General features: G+C 45.5%; 1 protein-coding gene across 2 annotated transcripts in view; it reads left to right on the top strand.

Moving 5' to 3' along the window:
• Positions 1–25,747, top strand: part of ASAP1 (ArfGAP with SH3 domain, ankyrin repeat and PH domain 1) — an 803,986-nt gene that overhangs the window by 717,444 nt on the left and 60,795 nt on the right. For both annotated transcript variants that reach the window (XM_030219214.1, XM_030219206.1), the window contains exon 26: positions 15,088–15,145. In XM_030219214.1, the coding sequence (XP_030075074.1) occupies positions 15,088–15,145 (58 nt within the window). The remainder of the gene's footprint in view (positions 1–15,087; positions 15,146–25,747) is intronic.

Below are 25,747 nucleotides of genomic sequence, written 5' to 3'. Positions count from 1 at the left end.
GCAAGGCTGCAACATGGTCATCAGTCCACATATTCACATCTCACTTCTTCCTCCAGCAGTATACCCGATGCCACAGTCGGTTTGGGCAGTGAGTGCTGCAGAATCTGTTCGGGGTTTAGAATCCAACTCCACCCCCCTAGACCCATTTTTCTTCTGTTCCAGGCTGCACTCTCAGTTAGTTGTTTATGTTTTCAAGGTCAATCTATGTTATGTCCTCACCGTTGCGAGGCCCAATTGACCATTGTTCATTGTTTTGAGTGAGCCTGGGTGCTAGGGATAACCCACAAGTAGAACAAGCAGCCTGCTTGTCCTCGGAGAAAGCGAAGATACATACCAGTAGCAGGTATTCTCCGAGGACAGCAGGCTGATTGTTCTCACAAACCCGCCCACCTCCTCTTTGGAGGAGTTGTTTTTTGTTTATTTGCTTTTTGATTAAACTGAGCGGGAACGCTCACGCGAGAGGCGGGAAGACGGCCGCGCATGAGCGGTTCATGCTGCATGCGCGCCAGAAGACTCTGGAAAGCTTTTTTGTATATTTTGCTTGCAAAATAGCCGTCTGATTCCCGGTCCGACGCGGACGTCGACCCCACATGTGAGAACAATCAGCCTGCTGTCCTCAGAGAATACCTGCTACAGGTATGTATCTTCGCTTTTGGCTGGGAACGCAGCACTTTCAGTACCCCATACTGCCCTTTGGCTTGGCGTCCGCGCCCAGAGTATTCACAAAGTGCTTAACAGTGGTTGTGGTGTCGCTACGCAGACTGGGAGTGCATGTGTTCCCTTATCTCGATGATTGACTGGTGAAGAGCACCTCAGAGGACGGTACTCGGGAGTCCATGCGGAGAACTATTCAGGTGCTGGAACTATTAGGGTTCATAATAAATTACCCCAAGTCCCATCTCAATCCAGTGCAGAAATTAGAATTCATTGGAGCATTGTTCGACGCCAGAACAGTTCCAGCCTATTTTATTTATTTGTTACATTTGTATCCCACATTTTCACACCTATTTGCAGGCTCAGTGTGGCTTACATATTGCCAGGGGTGCGAATGCAGACTCCAGTGTAAACAAATACAGAGTGATGTAGAGATAAGGTTTATCTCTTCGAGAATCGGGTAGACAATCCTCTGTCCCTGGTGTCCATGGTTCCAGCATCTCAGCAAGTCACAGCTCAACAGATATTGAGACTTTTGGGGCACGTGGCCTTCACAGTTCATGTTACGCCCATGGCACGACTGCACATGAGATCTGCTCAATGGTCCCCAGCTTCTCAGTGGTGTCAAGCTATGGGGAACCTAGAGGATGTTATCCATCTGTCCACCGACTTTGTCCATTCTCTCCAGTGGCGGACAATTCGATTCAATTTGACCATGGGACGCCCATTTCAAATTCCTCAGCCACAGAATGTGCTAACGATGGAAGCATCTCTCCTGGGGTGGGGGGCTCATGTAGATGGGCTTCACACTCGCCTGGTCCCCCCAGGGAGCAGGTCTTCAGATCAACCTCCTGGAGCATCGAGTAATTTGGAACTCAGGGCTTTCAGAGATTGGCTGTCCAACCAAATTATCTTAATTCAAACAGACAATCAGGTTGCGATGTACTACACCAACAAGCAGGGGGCACCGGATCTCGCCCCCGTGTCAGTAAGCCGTCCAGATATGGCTGTGGGCACGCCGTCATGGCATGTTTCTCCAAGCCACATCTGGCAGGTGTAAACAACAGTCTGGCCGACAAGCTGAGCAGGGTTATGCAACCTCACGACTGGTCACTGAATATGGGCATAGCCCGCAAGATCTTCCGAGCGTGGGGCACCCCCTCGGTTGTTCTTTTCACCACTCAAATCAATCACAAGGTCCCTCAGTTCTGTTCCAGGCTTCAGGTCCACAACAGACTAGCGTCAGATGCCTTTCTCCTACATTGGGGAGCAGGCCTTCTGTATGCGTATCCTCCCATACCTCTGATGGGGAAGACTTTGCTGAAACTCAAGCAAGGCCAAGGAACCATGATTTTGATTGCACTTGCCGCGTAAGATTTGGTTCCCTCTTCTTCTGGAATTGTCCTTTGAAGAACCATGGAGATTGGAGTGTTTTCCAACCCTCATCACCCAGAACGAGGGGTCGCTTCTACATCCCAGCCTCCAGTCTCTGGCTTCACAGCCTAGATGTTGAGAGCCTAGAATTCGCTTTCTTGGGTCTTTCAGAGGGTGTCTCCCAAGTCTTGCTTTCTTCCAAGAAAGATTTCACTAAGAGGTGTTACTCTTTTAAATGGAGGAGGTTTGCCATCTGGTGTGACATCAAGGCCATAAATACCCTTTCTTGTCCTACACAGACCCTGCTTGAATACCTTCTACACTTGTCTGGTTTCAAGACCAACTCCGTAAGTGTTCACCTTAGTTCAATTAGTGCTTATCATCAGCATGTAGAAGGTAAGCCTATCTCTGGACAGCCTTTAGTTGTTCGCTTCATGAGAGGTTTGCTTTTGTCAAAGCCCCCTGTCAAACCTCCACCAGTGTCATGGGATCTCAACGTCATTCTCATCCAGCAGATGAAAGCTCCATTTGAGGCACTGAATTCCTGCCATCTGAAGTACTTGACCTGGAAGGTCATTTTCTTGGTGGCTGTTACTTCAGCTCATACGGTCAGTGAGCTTCAGGCCTTAGTAGTGGATGCGCCTTATACTAAATTTCATCACAACAGAGTAGTCCTCCGCACACACCCTAAGTTTCTGCTTAAGGTGGTGTTGGAGTTTCATCCAAATCAGTCGATTGTCTTGCCACCAGTTTTTCCCCGTCCTCATGCCCACCCTGGCAAAAGCAGCTTGCACACCTTGGACTACAAGAAAGCATTGGCCTTTTATGTGGAGCGGACAAAGCCCTTCAGACATTCCACCCAGTTGTTTTTGCTTTTGATCCCAACAGGAGGGGAGTCACCATTGGAAAATGCACAATCTCCAACTGGCTAGCAGATTGCATTTCTTTCACTTATGCCCAAGCTGGCCATGTCACGGCTCATAATGTCAGAGCCATGGCTGCATCGGTAGCTCACTTAGTCAGCCTCCATTGAAGAAATTTGCAAAGCTGCAACGTGGTCTTCAGTCCACACATTCACATCACAATACTGCTTTCAGCAGGATTCCCGACGCGACAGTCGGTTTGGGCAGTCAGTGCTGCGGAATCTGATGTTTAGAATCCAAATACAGCCCCATAGGCCCTTTTTGTTCTGTTCTAGGCTGCTCTCTCAGCTAGTTGTATATAGTTTCAGGTTAATCTATTTTATGTCCTTGCTGTTGCAAGGTCCAGTTGACAAACATTTGTTGTTTGGGGTGAGCCTGGATGCTAGGGATACCCCAACTGTGAGTATAATACAACCTGCTTGTCCTCGGAGAAACCGAAGATACTTACCTGTGGCAGGTATTCTCCGAGGACAGCAGGCTGATTATTCTCACAAACCCGCTCACCTCGCCTTGGAATGGTCTCCTTTATCTTTCTTTTTACTCTTCACTGAACTGAGGAGCGCGGCCGTTTGGTGGGCGGGAAGACACTCGGCACATGTGCAGTCGGACGTGCAACGCACTCAGAAGGCTCTAGCAAATTTTTTGCTATGTGAAATGCTGGTTCCCAGGCCAGCGCGTATCCCCAACCCAACTGTGAGAATAATCAGCCTGCTGTCCTCGGAGAACACCTGCCACAGGTAAGTATCTTCGCTGTTTCTGAGTTTGAAGAACGTTTTTTGTATCCCTCAAGGTTTTGTGTGAAAATCGACTGAGACAGCATTGGTGTTACTTATATTTTGGTTGAATCAACAGGACATTAATTTACCATTTTTCCTTGTTACTCTTAAGCCTTCTTATTACAAAGCCGTGGCAGTGATTCCCATGCAGCAAATATGACAAAACCCATAGGAATTGAATGGGCTTTGTTTCAGCTCCAGTGCTGGGAATCACTACCATTGCTTTGTAAAAGGAGCCATTAGACTTGTTATATATTTGGCTTTTCAGATTTTTCTGTCAGCTGGCAGATTTCAGACTACTTTATTTCGAAAAGCAACTGATGGAAACAAATTGCTTGATTATGCTAGTTTTCATTCTAGGACTTTACATCAGATTATTCCTGTTAGGCAATTTCTACAGTTAAAGTGCATAAGGACATAAAAAGACTTAAACAACAAAACTTATGTGGGCTTTGTGCCAAAAAAACTGTAAGAAGAAATATGAGGACCTGAATATGTATATTCTAGAGAAAAGAAGGGATAAGAGTGATATACAGACTTTTAAGTATTTGAAAGGTGTTAATATGTAAACAACCTTTTCCAGAGAAGGATATGTAGTAGAACTAGAGGACTAGGGGACTCAGGCCCATAACCCACCCTAACTGTTATATTTGTGGTGGAAAATGTCAGCCCCCCAAAACCCATCAAAAATCTACTGTACCCACATAGAGGTGACACTTGCAGGTATAAGGGCTATTGTAGTGGGGGACAGTAGGTTTTTGGCAGGTTTTAGAGGGCTCATCATACTGTATAAGGGGGTAATTGTGAGATGTATACCTGGGACCTTCTATGTGAAGTCCACTGCAGTGCTCCACTGCTTTTCTGGGATGTCTGTGTGGCCAGTCTACTAAGAATGCTGGCTCCTTCTGCATCAAAGTGGCTTGGTTTTGTCCGCTTTTCACTCTGACTTTTTTTCTGAAAATGGTCCAGAAAGATAGATGCATTGTGCACAACAATGTCCAGCAAATGGCCATTTTGGTGGGGGGGGGGGGGGGAGAACATTTTTTTTCAGGTTTGAAAACGACCATGTTCACTACTGGAGTTTTGGACATTTTCTGCAAAACATCCAAAGACATCGTATCAAAAATTCCCCTCTGTGTAACTTTGTAAGACTAAGTGCTTTGAAAATACGCATCCTCGTGTCCTTGCTCTTTTTTTGTATATTGGGAAGACCACCTGCAAGATAACACATTATTGAACACATACCAGCTCTGAATACTCAAAAGGAATCCACTCCTTTGACTTCATATTGCGTTTAGCACAACATGCAATTACAGATTTGTGATTTTTTTTTTGTTTTGGATCAATTTTTAGATAACACTAATGATTTTCTTTCTACTTGCTGTGACATGAACAAGAGTTTATTTTTAAACAAAATACTATTACCCAGTGCTTTTTTGTATGAAAAAAACGTACCAGTACTCATACAGGGCAATTTTATGGGCCGAGTCACTATTCTCTGCCCCTACAGTAGCCACACCCCTTTTGCCAGGCATGGAACATGTAAAGAGTCATCACTGAAAATATTACACTAATCCCTAGAATACCAACAGATCTCTTACTGGGAAAGCATAACAAACAAGATTTTTACACAGAAACCACATATCAGCAGAATACTGCACCTCTGTCATATACATACAGCAGTGGCGTAGCCACAGGTGGGCCGGGGCCCACCCACTTAGAGCTCAGGCCCACCCAACATTAGCACACGTTTAGCGGTAGCTGGTGGGGATCTCAAGCTCCGCCAGCTGAAGACTTCTTCCTGACGGTAACGAAAATGCTACTCTCCATGATACCGCACCTGTGCTTTCTCAGTTTCAGTGCATCCTGCTGCAGACTGCCATGGTGGAAAGAAGCATTTTCCTACCAGATGAGATATATTTTTGGTTTGGGGGGGGGGGGGGGGGGGGGGTGGGGGGGGTGGGGGGGGGGGGTTGGGGGGGGGTGGGGGGGGGGGGAGAGAACATTTGGTGCCCACCCACTTCTTGCTAGGCCCACCCAAAGTCTGTTGTCTGCTACGCCCTACAGTACACAGAAAGAGCCTCACTAAATACAAAATAAGTGACCACAAATTACTTTATGCTACTGTTGACATTATGGATACATAGTTCAATGCATCCCATCACATATCAAAAAGAACAGGGCAGCTATAAAAGGGGTGGCATGGAGATAAAATGACTACATATAAATCCAGAGTAATTTGAATACTCTGGCATCTCTAGACATAAATATTTGGGGGTGGCACCGTGGGGAGCAGTCAAAGTGACATTTTCGCACATCATACCCTTCTCCCCCACCCCCTTTTAAATTAGCATGATAATTGATAGTATCATTCATAAACCCTTCTGTATGGGAATGTTCTGTATTCTCTACAGGATTGGTCAGAATCTTTATATAAATCCTGAAGGTTCAGTTCTGTATCACAAACTTCATATTCCTCAACAATGGAACTCCTTCTTATAATATGCCATTCAAAAAATACTCAAAATTATGATTATCACCTCATGAACAGCAGAAGCTCCTTCCGCTGCCAGACACTTTTTATAAAGCAGATGGGTTTTAGTTTGTGTGGTGACGCTATAGGTTGCGGAGACCACTAGTCCTTTTTTATTTTGGGTGACAAAGGCCATCTTTGGCGGCTTTTGCCCCAGAGCCTGCTTTCAACAGGCCAGACAATGCAAAATAATACAAACCCCTGCAAAAAGACACTCAAAACCTATGCAGGAAAAACATACCAAACCATAACAGCCCTGACCTACCTATGAAAAGATAGTGTTATAAATATTGGACTGGGCCCTAGAGCACCAGTAATCCTGCTACTGGGAACCTGGAACAAGCTGCACTGTTACACAGCCCTACACAGAATCCTTCTCAGACATGCAGAACATGAACAGACCATCACCTGAAACAAAATAGGGGACCACAAAAACTGAAATGGGGACCTCCAAGTAAGTCAGACTCTATAAGCAGTGAAAATTCTGGTAAAAGAGAAACAGAAATGCATTTTCTCCTGTATTCTACTAAATACAAAAATAGAAAAGACATATATTTCCCAAAGCAGACACATACCAATCCTTAAAAGTATTAAATATCCTATATAATAAAAAGCACCTCCAACATTCTGAAGCTGACTCTGTGGCACTGTGGAAGTTTAGGGTTCGTAAGTCTGTAGTTCAGCGTTTCATTGGCTCTCACTGTCCCTGCCCTCACGTCGAGGAAACGGAATGCTGCATAGTTGCAAAGCAAACAAACGTGACGTCACAGGAACGAAGAACCAATCAGACAGAACGGAACTTGGAGGAGGGAAGTGGAGTGGATTGAATCTCTAGCAAACAATCATATACAGGGAGGTATGAACATCAGTGGAGGCAAGTGCACAGTACGGAAGGGAAGACAAACATTTAATCACTTTGTCACTCAAACACATACATACACACAGACATTACACACACACTCAATCACTCTGTATCTCTCTCTTACACTCTGTCTGTCTGTAAAACACACTGTCACTCTCAGTCTCTCACATGGGCAACTGTATGTTGCATTCTCACGAGTAAGGAGCTCTTCTGATGTGCTTGTTAAACTGATTGAAGGGCCTGAACAAGGAAAACTTTTACCACACTGTAACACATTTTACACAAAAAATATTGTATATAAAGAAATCTTACACATGTAAACAACAATTATATTCAGAATACAACCGTGGAAACATTAATGACAGGAACTCATTACATTGCTAGCGCCCTTTTCATTGCGTTTAGAAACGGGCCTTTTTTACTAGTATATATATTTTTTAATTTATTTATTTTTACCTTTGTTGATTGGTACTTTTCTAATTGGGTTGGTCCCAGTCTGTTCCACTATTTGTAATCTTCTAAATTTTTTCCAGGTTTGCCTTTCCATTTCTTCTCTATATCCATCTGGCACTGATCTTTCTTCTTCTTTTTATGTTTCTTTGTTCATCTTTCTCTTCATTTTACCCCTTGTTTTCTTTTTCTCTCACCCTCTAGTACTTAGTTGCCTTTTTTCACCTCTCATCTTCTCTCCAACAATTTCATTGCTTCCTCTGTCTCCTTCCTCATTCTGCTAATCTCCCCTCTCCGCCATTTCCATCCTCTGTACTCAACCTCTCAGCCCTCATCTACCCTCCACTTCTTCTCATCCCCTCATCAGCCCCAGCTCCATCCCTGTCTCTTCTTCCTTCGCTTGTCACCAGGCTATTCTGTTTCATACCTTCTACCCCATCTCCTATTGCCTTTCTTTGACAACATTAACTTCATTTCTACCCTCACTCAACCCCTTGGGACCTGTCTCCTTCCTGTCTCATAGTCTTCCATTGCACCCCCATCTTGGCGTCGATCACATATGCAGAATACAGAGAGCCCCCTGTTTAAATACAGGATAAGCAAACACAAGCTAAAAGTATTAATGTAGACAAAAATTAAACTGAAACCAGAGATGCCAGATTCTACATGTAGTGCAACACCAAATAGAAAGAAATGCATTTCCTCCTGTCTAGTGCAAAATAAATCTGGAAAACTGACATAATTCAATCACTAACTGAAAATAAAATAATTTTTCCTACCTTTATTGTCTGGTGATTTTATTTTCTAATCATCTTGTTCCCATTCTCTGGTTCTGTTTCCCTACCTCTTTGCGCTTAACTACCTCCAGCACCTCCTGTTTATGTGCTATTTCTTTTCTCACCTCCTTTCTTCTTCACTTCCTGCCCTACATCCATCTTTAGCACTGATCTTTCAACTTTCTTCCATTTTTCTGCCAAATCTACTTGTCCACTCCTTCCCCTCTCTTCAATCCATGTGCTTCATTCCCCCCACCCCACACACTCTTCCCTCCTATCCATAGGCAGCATGTCCCCCTCTTTCTTCCTTCCATCAGTGGGCAGCATGTCTTCCTTTTCCTTCCTTTCCATTAGTGCATAGCATGTCCACCTTTACTCTCCCTCCCTTTTATCCATGTGTGGCAAGCGCCTCCTCTCCCTTCCCTTCCATTTATCCATCCATGTGCAGCATATCCCTCCCTTTTCTTCCCTTCCATGTGCTGCACCTGCAGCATATCCCTTTTTTCCTTCCCTTTTAATTCATGTGCATGTCCCCCTCCTCTCTCCCTTCCATCCATGTGCAGCATGTCCCCTCCCCTCTCCTCTCCTTTCTATCTCAAGACCCATATGTTTATTCATGCTGGATCATTAGATGAATGATAATGTTTTGTTTTATAATACTGTTTGATGTTACGTTATTATCATTGTATTGTACAAGTTTGTATTAGTTGTAATACTGTATGATTTTGGTTTTATCATTAGTTATTTTTGTTAGCTGGATTTATTATGTATGTGTTTTCTGTTCTCCACTTAGATTGTCTCAGATACAACGGGCTAGAAATAAAATGTTATTATTATTGTTATCCATATGACAACATTTACTGTATACCACCTTGAGTGGATTCCTTCAAAAAGGTGGTATATAAATCCTAATAAATAATATATATTCCCCTCTCCCTTCTCTCCCATCCATGTGCAGCTTGCCCTCTCTCCCTTCCATCCATGGGCACCATGCCCCCCTCCTCTCCCTTTCCCTTCCCTTCTATCCATGGGCAGCTTCTCCTTTCCCTTCATGCAAATTCAGCTTTCCCCTCTGCCTCCCCTTGCTGGTGCAGCATCACTTCCTTACCTCTTTCCCCACAGGCCCTACAGACTTACAGAGTTTGCGGGCAGTGATTTCAACAGACTCCCTCCAGCGGCTCCAAGGTTTTCCTTCTGCTGCATCCTTCCCATGTGGCAACAGGAAGTTGAGGCAGAGGGAAGGACTTTGGGGCAGGTCGGAGAGAGAATCTGTTGTAATTGCCGCTGGGCTGGCAGTGCCGGTAACTCTGTAAGTTTGTAGGACCCATGGGGAGAGAGGGAGGAAAGGAAATGTGCAGCACTGGGGGTGCAGCAAAGATTTGGGGGGGGGAAGGAGACTCATGCCCCCCTTGCCCCCCATAGCAACGCCTATGCCTTTGGCTAAGTTTCACATGAGGCTCCGAGTAATACCATGAGCTGTTTTAGGTTTAGTGTCTGAATTTTGCTAGTCTGGTTTGTGTCATCCCTACCCTTTACCCCATGATCCAGAATGTTTCCTCCTCTCTTTCCTTCCTCCCCTTCACCCCTGATCCAGCACCTCACCATCCTACCCGCCCTTCACTCCATGATCCAACATATTTCCCTCTCTCTTTCCTCCCTCCCCTTCACCCCATGATCCATCATGTTTCTCTTTCTTCCCTCCCCTTCACCCCATAATCCAGCATGCCTTCTCTTTCTCTTTCTTCCCTCCCCTTCACCCCATAATCCAGCATGCCTTCTCTTTCCTTCCTCCCCTTCACCACATGATCCAGCATGTTTCCCTGTCTTTTTCCTTCCTCCCCTTCACTCCATGACTCAGCATGTTTCTTTCTTTCTTTCTCTCTCTCTCTCTTTTTCCTTCCTCCCCTTCTCCCCATGATTCAGCTTCAGCATCTCACCATCCTACCCTCCCTTCACTCCATGATCCAGCATGTTTCTCTCTCTCTCTCTCTCTCTCTCTCTCTCTTTCCTCCCTCTCCTTCATCCCATGATCCAGCATGTTTCCCTGTCTCTTTCCTTCCTTCCCTTCACCCCATGATCCAGCATCTCACCAAACTTCCTCACCTTCACCCCATGATCCAGCATGCCTTCACTTTCTCTTTCCTTCCTCCCCTTCACCCCATGATCCAGCATCTCACCATCCTTCCTCACCTTCACCCCATGATCCAGCATGCCTTCGCTTTCTCTTTCCTTCCTCCCCTTCACCCCATGATCCAGCATCTCACCATCCTTCCTCCCCTTCACTCCATGATCCAGCATGTTTCTTTCTCTCTCTCTCTCTCTCTCTTTCTCTTTCTCTTTTTCTTTCCCCCTCTTCACCTCATGATCCAGTATATTTTCCTCTGTCTTTCTTTCCTCCCCTTCACCCCATGACCCAGCATCTCACTGTCCTTCCTCCCCCTCACGCCATGATCCAGCATGTTTCTCTCTTTCTCTCTTTTTCCTTCCTCCCCTTCACCCCATGGTCCAGCATGTTTCCCTCTCGTTTTCCTTCCTCTCCTTCACCCCATGATCCAGCATATATTAGTAACACCTATAATACACCCTCTTTCCTCCCTCTCACCCCATGATCCAGCATGTTTTCTTCTCTATTTCCTTCCTCCACTTGACCCCATAATCCATCATTTCACCATCCTATCCTCTCTTCACTCCATGATCAAGCATCTCATCATCTACCCCCCTTTTACTCCATGATCCAGCATGTTTCCCTCTCTTTTTCCTTCCTCCCCTTCACCCCATGATCCAGCATTTCACCATCATACCTTCCTATTTTCCAGTATCTCACTTTCCCTTCCACCTCTGCCCCGGGTCGAATACCTCTCATTATTCTTTGCTTCCTCTCCCCCCCCCCCCCCCCCCCCCCCCCCCCCCCAATCGTTCAGCATGTCTCTCTTCTGTCCCTCCCCCCCCCCCCCCTTTCTTGGGTCAGGTAAACATTTCCTCATTCAACATCCCCCCCCCCCCCCCCCCCCCCCCAATGTACATTTCAACGTGATTTTTCCCTTCAGAGCACTAACAGCGACAGCGCTTCACATTCAGCTGCCTGCCCTGCATTGGCCCAGGAGTCCTTCTCTCTGCCGTGCCCCGCCCTCTATGCTATAACTTCCTGTTTCTACAGGAGCGCCACAGAGAGAAGGATTCCTGGACCGATACAGGGTAGGTAGCTGAATGTGAAAAGCTGCCGCTGTTAGTGCTCCAAAGGGGAAAATCACATTGAAAGGTACATTGGGGCAGGGGGGAGAGAAGCTCAGGACAGCTGCCACCGGAGGCTTGCTCATGAGGAGCAGGTGAAAAAAGGTGCCGGTACACCATACCAGTGTGTACCAGCAGAAAAAAAGAGCCCGTCTATTACCCCTTTTGAGTTCTGAAATTGTCAGGTTTTTCTATAGTCCAATCAGAATGTTGCCTGAAGCACTTATGCAATATATGTGCACTTTAGAATTGTTGAGAACATTTGCTGTAAATACCATATCTGAACATGAATACTAATTTTTTAGTCAGAATGAGTGGTTAATAAAAATAAAAGCTTTAAATAAAATTACATAACTTTGTTTTCAAAACAAAATGATAATTTTTGCTTTATTTTCCTCATCTTCCAATTCCATTTATTATCACAGAATAGGTGAAAAACACCACATTTTATAGGTTCTGGAAACTTATGTAAAATTTCAGATCATTTACTAATAAAGAAGCTTGTAGTCAGTGTAAACATAATTGAGCCTGGGCCTTTCAAAAAGGATTTACAGAGTACATGAGAGAAGGGAGATATATGTTTAAGCTTAGATGGGGCTAACGGAACTTGAAGGTTTTAGGAGGCCTCTGCATGTCGGAGTCCTGATCCAGTGGTAAGGGGAAAGGAGTTTTTGTCAAATTGTTATTAATAAAGAAATCTTGTTGAAAAGAACGTTAAATATTAGGGAAGGGGGGGACAAAAGTTAAAAGCTTAATGAAGGTGTATAATATTCGACATTTATTACAGTTAATGTTCGTTGGTTGATTGTACTGGTACTTATAACATGCAAACATAATTTTTGTGCTTCATTAATAAAAACTGTTGAAACATAAATGGTTCTAGCAACATAAAATCTCCATAAATAAATATTATATTAGAAGTTGGGTGTGGAAATATGGAATCGTAAGATAATGAATTAAATAGAATAAATCTCCACTGAATGAAAATAAAGCATGTACCCAACAATGCAGCTGCTGTGTAAATTTTTTAAGGAAAAAAGGCCTCAGATGATCCACGGTGGAAACAGGGTCGAACGCTGTCTGCTCATAGCTCAGCTTCAACCCTGTTTCCAAAGCAGTCCCGCCACCAAGACCCTGATGCAGCTAAACGAAACACTGGCCATTGTTGGCTTGGGGCAAGGAAGCGAAAGGGGATTGAAGGGCGATAGCGCACCATGGATAATCTGAGTGCTGTGCGCACCGTGGATCGACTGAGTGCTGTTAGTTTGAAAGTTAAGTATCCTTTCAAACTCTACTCATATCCGCAGTGTTTTCTGCTGGGTTTTGCCTTTATAAGAAGGAATGACAAAGATGTAAAGAACTGTATAGTTATTACATAGCCAAGGGTTTTTGGCCGATGATGAATAGAGGATTTGTTTTAGATCCGCTTCAGCTCTGTGAGATGTTCTGCATCTAGGAGCTCTTTGAGGCCTTTTTTCCTTAAAAAATTTATACAGCAGCTGCATTGGTTGGGTACATGCTTTATTTTCATTCAGTGGAGATATATTCTATTTAATAAATAAATAAATATTAATCATGTTTATCTTATGTTAGGTAGCAGAAGAGAGAGTTCAAAAGTACACAGGCATGAACAGCAAAAGAAAAGCATAAATGGGCCTTCAAGAATGGAACAATCCAGAGTCCTTTAATGAGTAGACTCGACACGGATCATGTTTCGGCATGTGTACACCTGCATCGGGTCAAATTAAGGTTAGAACTCTGGAATGATACGCAAACTTAAGATAAATTTCCTCAATTTATCATGCAGATAAGAAAACATATGAGAGCGCTGCAGCACACAACTATAGTTGTCAACTGAGACGTGGGAGATCAATCAAACTCAATAACAGGTAGCAGATACCAAATAAGTCATGTCTAGGAACACAATGGTTTGCAAAGAAAAACACCAGCTTCTGCGCTTCGGTGCTCTCAGATGCTTTTTTGTCTTCATGATAAATTGAGGAAATTTATCTTATGCATATGTGTCTTTCAAGAGCTCTGACTTCAATTTCACTCCTGACATAGGTGTACACACAACAAAACACGGCCCATGTCGGGTCTGTTCATTAAAGGACTCATGATTGTTCCATTCTTGAAAGCCCATTTTTGCTTTTCTTTTCATATTTTATATGTTAACAATGATCCAAAATTTGCTGTCAGGCATGCTAACTAGTTTGGTATGGGTTTCTTCACTGTGTTGACTTTAAAATAACACACAAAACTATTCTTAGAAATATCCTAGGATTTCTATATTTTGGAAGCAGTTATGCTCATGAAAGTGTAAGAGGGTATAATAAGAGAACATACATACCAGAATTAGAGATGAGGTGTACCTAAGTGTCATTCACTCCTGTGGTATATGTGGAGGGACATTTTCAATGTGACATACAAATCTGATTTTGGACATTTTTCAGAAAACGTCCAAATATCCAGTTCCAAACGTGGTCATTTTCAAACCAGAAAAATGTCTGTCTTTTTTTTCCAAAAATCACCCTAGTTTAGATATTTGTGCACTCAGTTAAGCTTTCTTTTAGGGCCATTAAAAAAAAAGTCAAAGGGAAAAATACAAAATATTTAGGAACGTAATTTATGCTCCTAAATGTATGCTAAATCTATGAAAGTAATAAGCCCTAAATTAGGAGCATAAATTTAGAAGCATAGATTACGCTCGTAATTTAGGAGCATAATCTTTATAGAATAAGGCCATTTCTGACTAAAAATATGTGCATACTTTTGAAAATTCAAAAGTATACAGGCAGTTCTGAATCCTCCCCAATTCCTGCCCCCAGGAGTACTACCTCCTCCAGTTGATAAGAGTTCATATGAAATGCCAGTGCATGCATAATTTTACCCATATGACGGAGAGAAAATTTTTATTAAAGCCTATTTTTGTGAAGAAAAGCATTGTTTTTGTTGTTTTTTTACCTACAGATATAACTTTGGAAATTATCCTTTCTCTGTTCAAGCAGATAAAAAATATTCACAATTGACAAGTAATGTAGCTCCAGTTATATTGAATATTTTAAAATTTGATAGTGCAATAAAAAGACACTATTTACTTGCAAAAATATTCAAACAATTGCCTTTTTTAACCCTGATATCCCCTTATGACGTCATGTTCTTCCTCGGGAGAAATTTAGACATAAGAAGTTTGCATACGAAAGTTGGTAAAGGCATCTGATTATTTATGATGAAGGTAACATCCGATCATATGATTTTTTAAAAATTTGTTAGTTTACTCTTATTTAAGAAAAGATTCTATACATTATTAATTTTGAAAGAATTAAGTTAAATGTCTTTGAAGTACAGCCCCTATTTCAACTTCAGCCTATAGTAAGTGCCGTTTCCTTTTTTACAACCACTACCATCAAGACTGCAATTTAGTTGTGTGATATATTAGTAACACCTATAATACACCCTGAATTTATTTTAACTTGAATTTTAGTAACAAGATTTTTTATTTTAACAGGTAATGATTCTGGTCCATCATCTTCAGAAAAGGCTATAAAGTTTGAGAGAATGTCAAGGTAAACTTGCTCTTACTTAAGGATATTCTGATGTTTTAAACATGGTGAACAAGCCGTTGGTGACAGTTAACCACACGGAAATAATGATTTTGAAAGCTCAATTAGGCATATCCTTAATAGATGAAGTACTGTATTATATATCTCTGTCATGTAATAATTAGACTCTTAGAAACAAACACAAATAGAATCATTAGATACATTGAGTGGCATTTTTGACATGACATCTAAACCCGATTTTGGACATTTTGCAAAAAACATCCAAATATCCAGTAGCGAACATGGATAATTTCAAACCAGAAAAAGTCCAACTTTTGCTTTGAAAATGGACATTTATTAGTTTTTGTGCTCAGTGCATCTATCTTTTAGAACCATTTTTGAAAAAAAAAAATCTAAGGGAAAAACAAGCCATTGAGATGTAAGGGGGGTCAGCATTCTTAGTAGACTGTCCACACAGACATCTCAACAGAGCAGTGGGGCACCTTAGGGTGCACTGCAGTGGACTTCACATAAAAGGTCCCAGGTACACATCTCACCTTTATCCCCTTATATTGTATGTCAAGCCCTCCAAAACCTACTGTACCCAACTGTACACCACTGCAAGGGTCTTATTTAAACTTTATGTCTAATGTATAAGGTTTGTCATGGCTTGGCCCCTTTTTATTTGTTAAGTTGTTTTATCTTTTCTAAAACAATTCAGCATTCTCAATTATTTAACCTTTTTTCCTTCCCATCTATGAATGGTAAAATCCGAAAGAGGTGTATAGACTCTCTACTTTCATATCAGGCTGCTAAGGTAGGCAAGGAAATTTCTTCCATGATAGTTCAGGCATCAAGCTATGTGTATTTTAGACATCTGCTTAAAACATACTTGTTTCAGAATTATGATGGAAGGAAAGTAATATATTAGTTTTAATTGATGATAATGTTATGCAGTAATTCCTGGTTTGTCCAGTCTCTTTGTATGTAACCCGCATAGAACTGCGAGGTATTGTGGGCTATAAAAACAAAATGTTATGTTATAAGGGCTATTGTGGGTGTAGTGGGTTTTGGAGGACTCAGCAGAGAAGATAAGGAAGCAAGAGTGAGATGTATACCTGGGAGCATTTATATGAAGTCCACAGCAGTGGTCCCTAGGGTGCCCCATTGGTCTCCTGGGATGTCTGGGGGACCAGTCTACTAAAAAATGCTGGACCTTTCTACATCCCAAAGGCTTGATTTTGTGCGTTTTTAACTTGTGTGGGGTTTTTTTCTTTCGAAAATGGCCTAAAAAGATAGAAGCACAAAACCTTATTCGAAATGGTATTTTTGAAAAAAAGACCCTTTTTTTTTTTTTTTTTTTTCAAAAATGGGTATATTTCCTATTCAGATTTGGTACGTTTAACGCAAAACGTTCAAAGTCTGACTTATATGCACTATCAAAAATGCTCCTCCACGTCATGATTTTAACAGGTCTAGCCAAAAATGGTTTTGGTTCTAGAACTTTTCATTGTATTCCATTATTGCAGAAAAACGTCTATCTTTTGTTGCTGCTCATGTCCCACCCAAAACATGCCCCCTTGAAATTTGGACAAACTGTGGAGCAAAACATCTAAGATTGGGATGTCGAAAATTGCAACGTGGACATTTTTGAAAGAAAAACATCGTCCTGCCACCTTATGATGTTTTTGGATTTTTTTTGTTTTGTTTTTAAAATGAGCCCCATTGACTGTCACATTGCTAGGCATAAATATCTTTAAATGAGAAAGACAGGGAGCCAGGTGACTTGACTAGCTGACTCGAAAACTCTGAAGTTTCTGAACATGTGCAGGGTTTTCTGGTATGTCACCATTCTTTGCCACTCCTTGATTCTGGATTGTATGGTGTAGGAAGACATACCACTAAACTGCTTACGTCTCCATTTAGGCCTCAGTTGGATGTGCATTGTTTTATATCTCTTCTGTACTTTGGGGGGTTTTCTCTTTTAATCAGAATTTATTTTTTATACTTTTGGTTTCACTAAGCGTTAAAGCTTTTTTTTTTTCAAGTTTTGAATTAGACCCATCTAAATGTTTAGATCTTTTTACCACCTCTACAAATCTTCATTTATGAGTTACCCACAATTTGCAGAGATAAAAGACCAAGGCCGCCCCTGTGAGAAAGGTAATTTTATTCACTTACCAAGTATTGGTACAATTAATATTTTTCTCATGGGAGAATAGAACTACTGCATAAATATGCTGGCTGGCTGTCTGTATCTATCCCTCCAACATAATGGACAGAAACAGCTATTTTTATACATTTGTGTTTAACAATGATTTACAATGCCTCAACAAGCTATCTTACCCAGGATCATCCTGCCTTCTTTCAAAGTCATCTGGTTTTTCTCACCTACTAAACCACATTTCCATGTTTGTTTATGTTTCCTCCTTTCCCAGGCCTGTTTGCCCGTAAGGATATCATATCAGATCATAGGTTCCTGGGCCTCACGATTTATGGCCTTTGCCTCTACTCCAGGGTGCATAACTGTGTTTATTATCTACACTTTCCAGTTTTTAAATTGATCACAGTTTCAGATCTTCTGATTGCTTTTAGGCACTAGTGGTCCAGTTGTGGAGGGGGGTTCCTACTTAGCAAGCTTTTTTATCTTCTTCTGTCAGAAATTTGCTTCTCTCAATTTTGCCTCAACAAATTTTTCAACCATGGCCAGTAAGCAATTTAGTGTCTTCAGAAGGTGTCCAATGTGCTTCCAGGAAGTATCTCTCTTGCATCATCATAAAGAAAACCAAAAGTTCCATATCATCAAGCTGATCAATCCATAGACTGGTGGGTTGTGTCCATCTACCAGCAGGTGGAGATAGAGAGCAAACTTTTGCCTCCCTATATGTGGTCATGTGCTGCCGGAAACTCCCCAGTATGTTCTCTATCTCAGCAGGTGGTGGTCACACACAGCAGCAGCTCTGGCTAGGCCTCCAAGCCTAATTTTTAGGTTTTGTTGAGTGCCTGGGGTTGAGGGCTCTTTTGAGCAAGTGCAAACCTGGTGGTGCCAGGTCCCTCCTTTTCTCCCCCCTCCCGCTGGCTCCGTTAAAAAAAAAAAAAAAAAAAAATTTTGAACGTCCTTAAAGGCGTTATTTCGACGTTTATTTAAGCGTCTATTGCAGCTACTCACTGGGACACCAGGTCGTTACAACTCGGAGCGGACAGCAGGTAATTTTTACCTTTTTATAGCAGGCAGGGGGGTTCCCCGATTCTTCTCCTCGTGGCATATGGCGTCGGAGGGCGAGGGCGCAAAGGGTCGCTCCCCGGGTCGCTTGAGCGCTTCTAGAGGGGATGCGGGGGTCTTAAAGCCTGATTCGCCCTTGTTGGGTGACAGTTTCGTGACCGATGAATGTCCCGGTCCTTCCTCCAGCGTGGCGGTTTTTTCCCGCCATAACGCCCATCCCCCGCTCCTCGCCTCCGCCATCTGGCCGGCCACGCGGCTCGGACGGCTTCTTCTTGGGCCGCCCTTGAGGTTGGAGACATTAATGCCATGAACGCCCTTAATTTGGGCGACGGCACAGAAGCGGCTAAAGTTAAGAGCCGTTCTTCCCGCGCGGCTCCTTCGCGGAGTTTCGCGCCGGACGCCATTTTGGATGCGCAGCATGTCTCTCCCCCGCTATTGCGAGCGCCGGTTGAGGGTGTGTCTAGGGCTGTTGCCCAGGCTGCGGAAGTGCACAGTCTGGGGGGTTTCTCCCCCGAGTTTGTTTTGCTGCTGCATCAGGCCTTCCTCATGCACAACGCTGCCCCTGCTCCCTCATCTGGTAAAGAGGTTGAGGTTCCCAGAGGTAAACGCCCTCGGGTTGATTCCCAGGCCTTGGAGGAATTTGTCTCCTCCGATGTAGATGAGGGCAGCGTGTCTGAGGTCTCCCAACGGTCCTTTGCGGATTCCTTGGAGGAGACGGATCCCCGCTCGGTTTGGAGCGGATGACCCCTCTGCAGCGCGGCTTTTAGCCCAGAGGATTTGCCCAACCTGTTGTTACAGGCCATGGACACTTTGAAGATTTCCTCTCCGGAGGACGTCTCTCCCTCAGCCCCTGTTGGCTCTGCCATTATGCTGGGGACGAAGCGCCCGCCTAGAACCTTCCACGTGCATGATGCCATGCACACCTTAATTTCGGCTCAATGGGATGTCCCAGAAGCGAGCCTTAAAGTGGCTAGGGCTATGTCCCGCCTCTATCCGTTGGCTGTGAGTGAACGTGAGGCCTATCTGTGGCCTACCGTGGATTCTTTAATCACTGCGGTGACTAAGAAAACGGCGTTGCCGGTGGAAGGTGGCACGGCCCTAAAGGACGCCCAAGACAGAAGATTGGAGGCGGCCTTAAGGTCGTCCTTTGAGGCGGCTGCTTTAAGTTTGCAGGCCTCAGTTTGCGGCTCCTATGTGGCCAGGGCGTGCACGACTATGGTGCAGCGGGCTTCCCCCTCGGATCATTCCTTGAGGGCTGATTGGCCGGCCCTGGAATCGGGCTTAGCCTATTTGGCAGACTTGCTGTATGATGTCTTGAGGGCCTCAGCGAAAGGCATGGCTCAGACAATCTCTGCGCGGCGGTGGCTTTGGCTGAAACATTGGTCTGCTGACCACGCCTCTAAATCCCGCCTGGCTAGGTTGCCTTTTAAAGGCAAGCTGCTCTTTGGGGTCGAGCTGGACAAAATCGTGACCGATCTCGGCACGTCTAAGGGCAAGAAGTTACCAGAGGTCAGGGCTCGGGCTAGTACTCGTCCCGGTACCTCCAGAGGACGGTTGCAGGAAGCCCGTCGGTACCGCCCGGGCAAGTCGGGTTCCTCTGCCCCCTCTTCCTTCAAGAGGAATTTCTCCCCCAAGCAGCATTCCTTTCGCAGAGACCGCCGTCCCGGAGGTGCTCCCTCCGGTCCTCCCCCAGGGTCTCGTACCCAATGACGGGGTCTTGGTCCACACCCCAGTGCAGATTGGAGGACGGCTGTCCTCGTTTCTGGGCGAGTGGACCACAATAACTTCAGACGCGTGGGTGCTGGAAGTCATCAGAGACGGCTACAAACTAGAGTTCTGCCGACCCTTAAAAGACGGGTTTGTACTCTCTCCCTGCAAGTCTCCGGTCAAAGCTGTGGCAGTGCAGCAGACCTTGGACAATCTGATCCGCCTGGGCGCGGTCGTTCCGGTGCCAGAAAGTCAGCTTGGCAAGGGACGTTACTCCATTTACTTTGTGGTACCAAAGAAAGGAGGTTCTGTCCGGCCTATCCTCGACCTCAAAGGGGTCAATCGGGCCTTGAAAGTGCGGCACTTTCGCATGGAGACTCTCCGCTCTGTTATAGCGGCAGTGAAGGCAGGAGAGTTCCTGGCATCCTTGGACAACAAGGAAGCGTACCTGCATATTCCCATCTGGCCTCCATCAACGCTTTCTGCGTTTTGCAGTCCTGGGACGACACTTCCAGTTCAGAGCCCTCCCTTTCGGGTTGGCTACTGCTCCGCGGACCTTTTCCAAAGTAATGGTGGTCATCGCGGCCTTCCTACGAAAGGAAGGGGTACAAGTCCATCCTTATCTGGACGACTGGTTGATCCGAGCCCCCTCTTATGCAGAGTGCGGCAAAGCTGTGGACCGGGTAGTTGCTCTTTTGAGCTCCCTGGGATGGATCATCAACTGGGAGAAGAGCCAGCTGCGCCCGACTCAGTCCCTGGAGTACCTGGGAGTTCGATTCGACACCCAAGTGGGCAGAGTGTTCCTGCCAGACAATCGGATTGTCAAACTTCAGGCTCAGGTGGACCAGTTCCTAGTAGCCTCTCCCCTTCGGGCTTGGGACTATGTGCAGCTGTTGGGCTCTATGACGGCCACGATGGAAGTTGTGCCCTGGACCAGGGCTCATATGAGACCACTTCAACACTCTTTGCTGCAGCGCTGGACTCCGATGTCGGAGGATTATGCTGTGCGCCTTCCCTTGGACCCAGCAGTGCGCAAGGCGCTGAGCTGGTGGATGCAGACAGACAAGTTGTCTGCGGGAATGCCTCTGGTGACCCCAGAGTGGATTGTCGTCACGACGGACGCCTCGTTGTCGGGCTGGGGAGCCCACTGCTTGGGAAGGACAGCGCAGGGGCTCTGGTCTCCTGCAGAGGCAAAGTGGTCTATCAACCTCCTGGAACTCAGAGCCATTCGGTTGGCGCTTTTGGAGTTCATCCCGGTACTGGTGTTGAAGCCTGTACGGGTCCTGTCGGACAATGCCACGGCTGTGGCCTATGTCAACCGCCAGGGAGGTACCAAGAGCGCCCCTCTAGCCAAGGAGGCTATGAATCTTTGCCAGTGGGCGGAAGTGAACCTGGAGCAGCTTTCAGCGGCCCACATTGCCGGAGTCATGAATGTCAAGGCGGACTTTCTCAGTCGCCATACCTTGGAGCCCGGAGAGTGGCAGCTATCTGCTCAGGGCGTTCTTGGACATCACGAAGCGCTGGGGCCAGCCGAGCCTAGATCTGATGGCGTCATCGGCCAATTGCCAAGTGCCGCGCTTTTTCAGCAGAGGACGGGACCCTCGATCCCTGGGAGTAGATGCTCTTCTCCAACAGTGGCCGACACAAGAGCTTCTCTATGTGTTCCCGCCCTGGCCCATGTTGGGCAGGGTGCTAGACCGGGTGGCAAAGCATCCCGGCAGGGTAATCCTGGTGGGTCCGGATTGGCCCAGGCGTCCCTGGTATGCGGACTTGATCAGGCTCTCAGTCGACGATCCTCTGCGGCTGCCAGTGGAGCAGGGCCTGTTACATCAGGGTCCCGTGGTGATGGAGGATCCCTCCCCCTTTGGTCTTACGGCCTGGCTATTGAGCGGCAGCGTCTGAGGAAGAGGGGCTTCTCAGACAAGGTCATCGCCACTATGCTGAGAGCGAGGAAGCGCTCTACTTCTACTGCTTACGCCAGGGTTTGGCGTATCTTTGCAGCGTGGTGTGAAGCAGGCTCACTTTCTCCCTTCACTGCTCCAATTTCTTCAGTGTTGGCGTTCCTGCAAGAAGGTCTGGAGAAAGGCCTGTCGCTCAGTTCCCTTAAAGTCCAGGTAGCGGCTCTGGCTTGCTTCAGGGGCCGCCTGAAGGGTGCTTCCCTGGCTTCGCAGCCAGATGTGGTGCGCTTTCTCAAGGGAGTTAATCACCTGCGCCCTCCTCTGCACTCAGTGGTGCCTGCGTGGAATCTCAACCTGGTACTAAGAGCATTGCAGAAGCCGCCTTTTGAACCCTTGTCGAGGGCATCTCTGAAAGACCTGACGTTGAAAGCAGTCTTTTTGGTGGCTATCACTTCAGCCAGAAGAGTTTCCGAGCTCCAGGCGCTCTCATGTCGAGAGCCTTTTCTGCAGTTCACTGAGGCAGGAGTGACTATTCGCACAGTGCCTTCCTCCCTGCCCAAGATTGTTTCTCGCTTCCATGTGAATCAGCAGCTCTGTCTCCCTTCCTTTCGTAGGGAGGACTACCCAGAGGAGTACTCTGCTCTTAAATATCTGGATGTGAGACGAGTCATCATCAGATACTTGGAAGTGACCAATGATTTCCGGAAATCGGATCATCTGTTTGTCCTGTTTGCAGGTCCTCGTAAGGGTCTGCAGGCTGCTAAGCCTACAGTGGCAAGATGGGTCAAGGAAGCCATTGCAGCGGCTTATGTGGCCGCGGGGAAGGTGCCGCCTATCCAGCTGAAGGCTCACTCCACGAGAGCTCAGGCGGCCTCGATGGCAGAGGCCGGATCCGTCTCCTTGGAAGAGATATGCAAGGCGGCAACTTGGGCTTCGGCTCATACATTCTCCAAGCATTACCGTTTGACTGTGGCTGCACGGGCGGAGGCCCGGTTTGGAGCTTCAGTGTTGAGGTCAGGGATTTCAATGTCCCGCCCTGGGTGAGTACTGCTTCGGTACATCCCACCAGTCTATGGATTGATCAGCTTGATGATATGGAAGGTAAAATTATGTATAATCATACCTGATAATTTTCTTTCCATTAATCATAGCTGATCAATCCATAGCCCCTCCCAGATATCTGTACTGTTTTTATTCTGGTTGCATTTCAGGTTCAAGTTTAGTCTTCAGTTACTTCAGAAAGACTTCGTGTTCAAGTTTTTTCACTTGGATTCTTCAAGAGTTAAGACGAGTTTGTGTTACAGTGAGCTGCTGCATTCCTCTCCCCTCCGTTTTACGGGGCTGGATTGAGACTTAAAATTCTGCCGGCACTCCCTCCCGCTTCGTGCGGCTGTAGGGCAGCTTTGTACCCCTCCCGCTTCGGCGGTGTTAGGGTCAGTCAGCTCCTCCCGCGGTTGCGGTTGCAGGATAAGTCAGATCCCCCCGCATCGGCGGGTGTGGTGTCCCTCCCCCGCTCCGCGGGGATGAGCTGGACGGATTCCCCTCCCCCACTTGTGTGGGGATGAGCTGGGTTAATTCCCCTCCCCCGTTTCGGCGGTGGTGAGCTGGGCAGAGTGTCCCTTCGTGGGTGTAATTCTCTAAGTGCTGAGTCCTGCGGATGGAGCTTTGATATCGACATACTGAGGAGTTTCCGGCAGCACATGACCACATATAGGGAGGCAAAAGTTTGCTCTCTATCTCCACCTGCTGGTAGATGGACACAACCCACCAGTCTATGGATTGATCAGCTATGATTAATGGAAAGAAAATTATCAGGTATGATTATACATAATTTTACCTTCTTGGGCAAAGGTCATGACATCTGTACGTTTAATGTCTCCTCCTAGGTATAGCGTTTTACAGTATGAACCTTGCAAATGTACTGTAGCTCGTTGCCTACCTGATTGACACAAGTAAGACTACCTTAAGCTAACCTTAGAGCTTTTAAAGAGAGTTTAAAGAAGGTATCATGATGATAGGACTAGTAACCTGGCCTTGTCAAAGCATTCTTCAACCACTTCAACTCTTCAGTCTGAAGACAGACCCAAATTCAGAGAAAATGCCCACTTAAGTCATAGGGGTTCCAAGAATTTAGCAAGAAAGTAAAAGAAGGCAAATTCAAAACTTAAAGCAAAAGCAGATATTGAAATGTCCCCATGCACCAAAGCAGCCACATGTGAGTAACTGTTGACCTCTTCCATCCCTTCAGTATTAAGGCCATATCACATGAGGTATTGACAATACCTCCATATAATGTTTTTAGACATTTCTATAGTGCCTACCCTGATCCAGTCACTCAAAACATTCTGATCAGTGTTGAATCAGATGATCAATGATTTCTCCATGGATTTTTCAAAGTCAGCTGTACTTAAGACTGCCATACTGATGCTTTCTTCTTCAAGATCCAGATCATTCACTTTGGCAGTTCTTGTTGAGATGACATACGGGCTCATTTTCGAAATAGAAGGACGTCCATTTTTCGACACAAATCAGAAGATGGACGTCCTTCTCACAGAAACGTCCAAATCGGTATAATCGAAAGCCGATTTTGGACATCCCCAAATGCACTCCGTCGCAGGGATGGCCAAAGTTCAAGGGGGCGTATCGGAGGCATAGCAAAGGCAGGACTTGGCGTGCCTAACACTTGGACGTCCTTGACCCATAATCGAAAAAAAGAAGGACGTCCCTGACCAGCACTTGGACGTTTTCACCTGGACCTATTTTTTTTACGACTAAGGCACAAAAAGGTGCCCGGAATGACCAGATGACCTCCCGTTACTCCCCCAGTTATCACTAACCCCCTCCCACCCTCAAAAAAACATCTTTCAAAATACTTTGTCAATCTCAGTTGTCATACTCAGGTCCGTGACAGTGCATGCAGGTCCCTGGAGCAGTTTTAGTGGGTGCAGTGCACTTCAGACAGGCGGACCCAGCCCCATCCCCCCCCCCCCTCACCTGTTACGTTTGTGGAGTAAACAGCGAGCCCTCCAAAACCCACTATACCCACATCTAGGTGCCCCCCTTCACCCATAAGGGCTATGGTAGTGGTGTACAGTTGTGGGTAGTGGGTTTTGGGGGGCTCAGCACACAAGGTGAGGGAGCTATGTACCTGGGAACAATTTATGAAGTTCACTTCAGTGCCCCCTAGGGTGCCCGGTTGGTGTCTTGGCATGTCAGGGGGACCAATGCACTACAAATGCTGGCTCCTCCCACGACCGAATGGCTTGCATTTGGTCGTTTCTGAGATGGACGTCCTTGATTTCGATTATTGCCGAAAATCAGAAACGTCCATGTCTAGGGACGACCAAATCTAAGAATTTGGACGACCCTGACGGTATTTTTGAAACGAAAGATGAATATCCATCGGAACATTTTGCGAGGACGTCCAAATCAAAACTTGGACGTCCCTTTCGAAAATGCCCCTCATAGTCACCACCTGTATCCTAGGGAAATTACTTCAAATTTGTTCTTGGTCCAACTTCCAGAAGCTTCTCAACTTCTTGATGAATTTTAGACAGAGGATACTCTGAAAGCATCTCAGAAGAAAATTATTCACTAGATCTCCTCTTAGTGCTCTCTTTGCAGCCTGCAAGAAACTAATTACCACCTGAACACATTTTCTTCCCTCTTGTGTTTAAAAAATTGCTAGTCATACCTTATGGTGGACCTTGACAAATTTTCTTAGGATCTAGAAACCAGACCCATGAATCATTGGAATCTGTATATATTTACTTATGTGCACCCCACATCAGCCGCTGG

Source organism: Microcaecilia unicolor, chromosome 1 (genome assembly GCF_901765095.1).
Source record: "Microcaecilia unicolor chromosome 1, aMicUni1.1, whole genome shotgun sequence".
Classification (NCBI taxonomy): Eukaryota; Metazoa; Chordata; class Amphibia; order Gymnophiona; family Siphonopidae; genus Microcaecilia; species Microcaecilia unicolor.
This window is presented reverse-complemented; position numbering and strand designations above follow the sequence as displayed.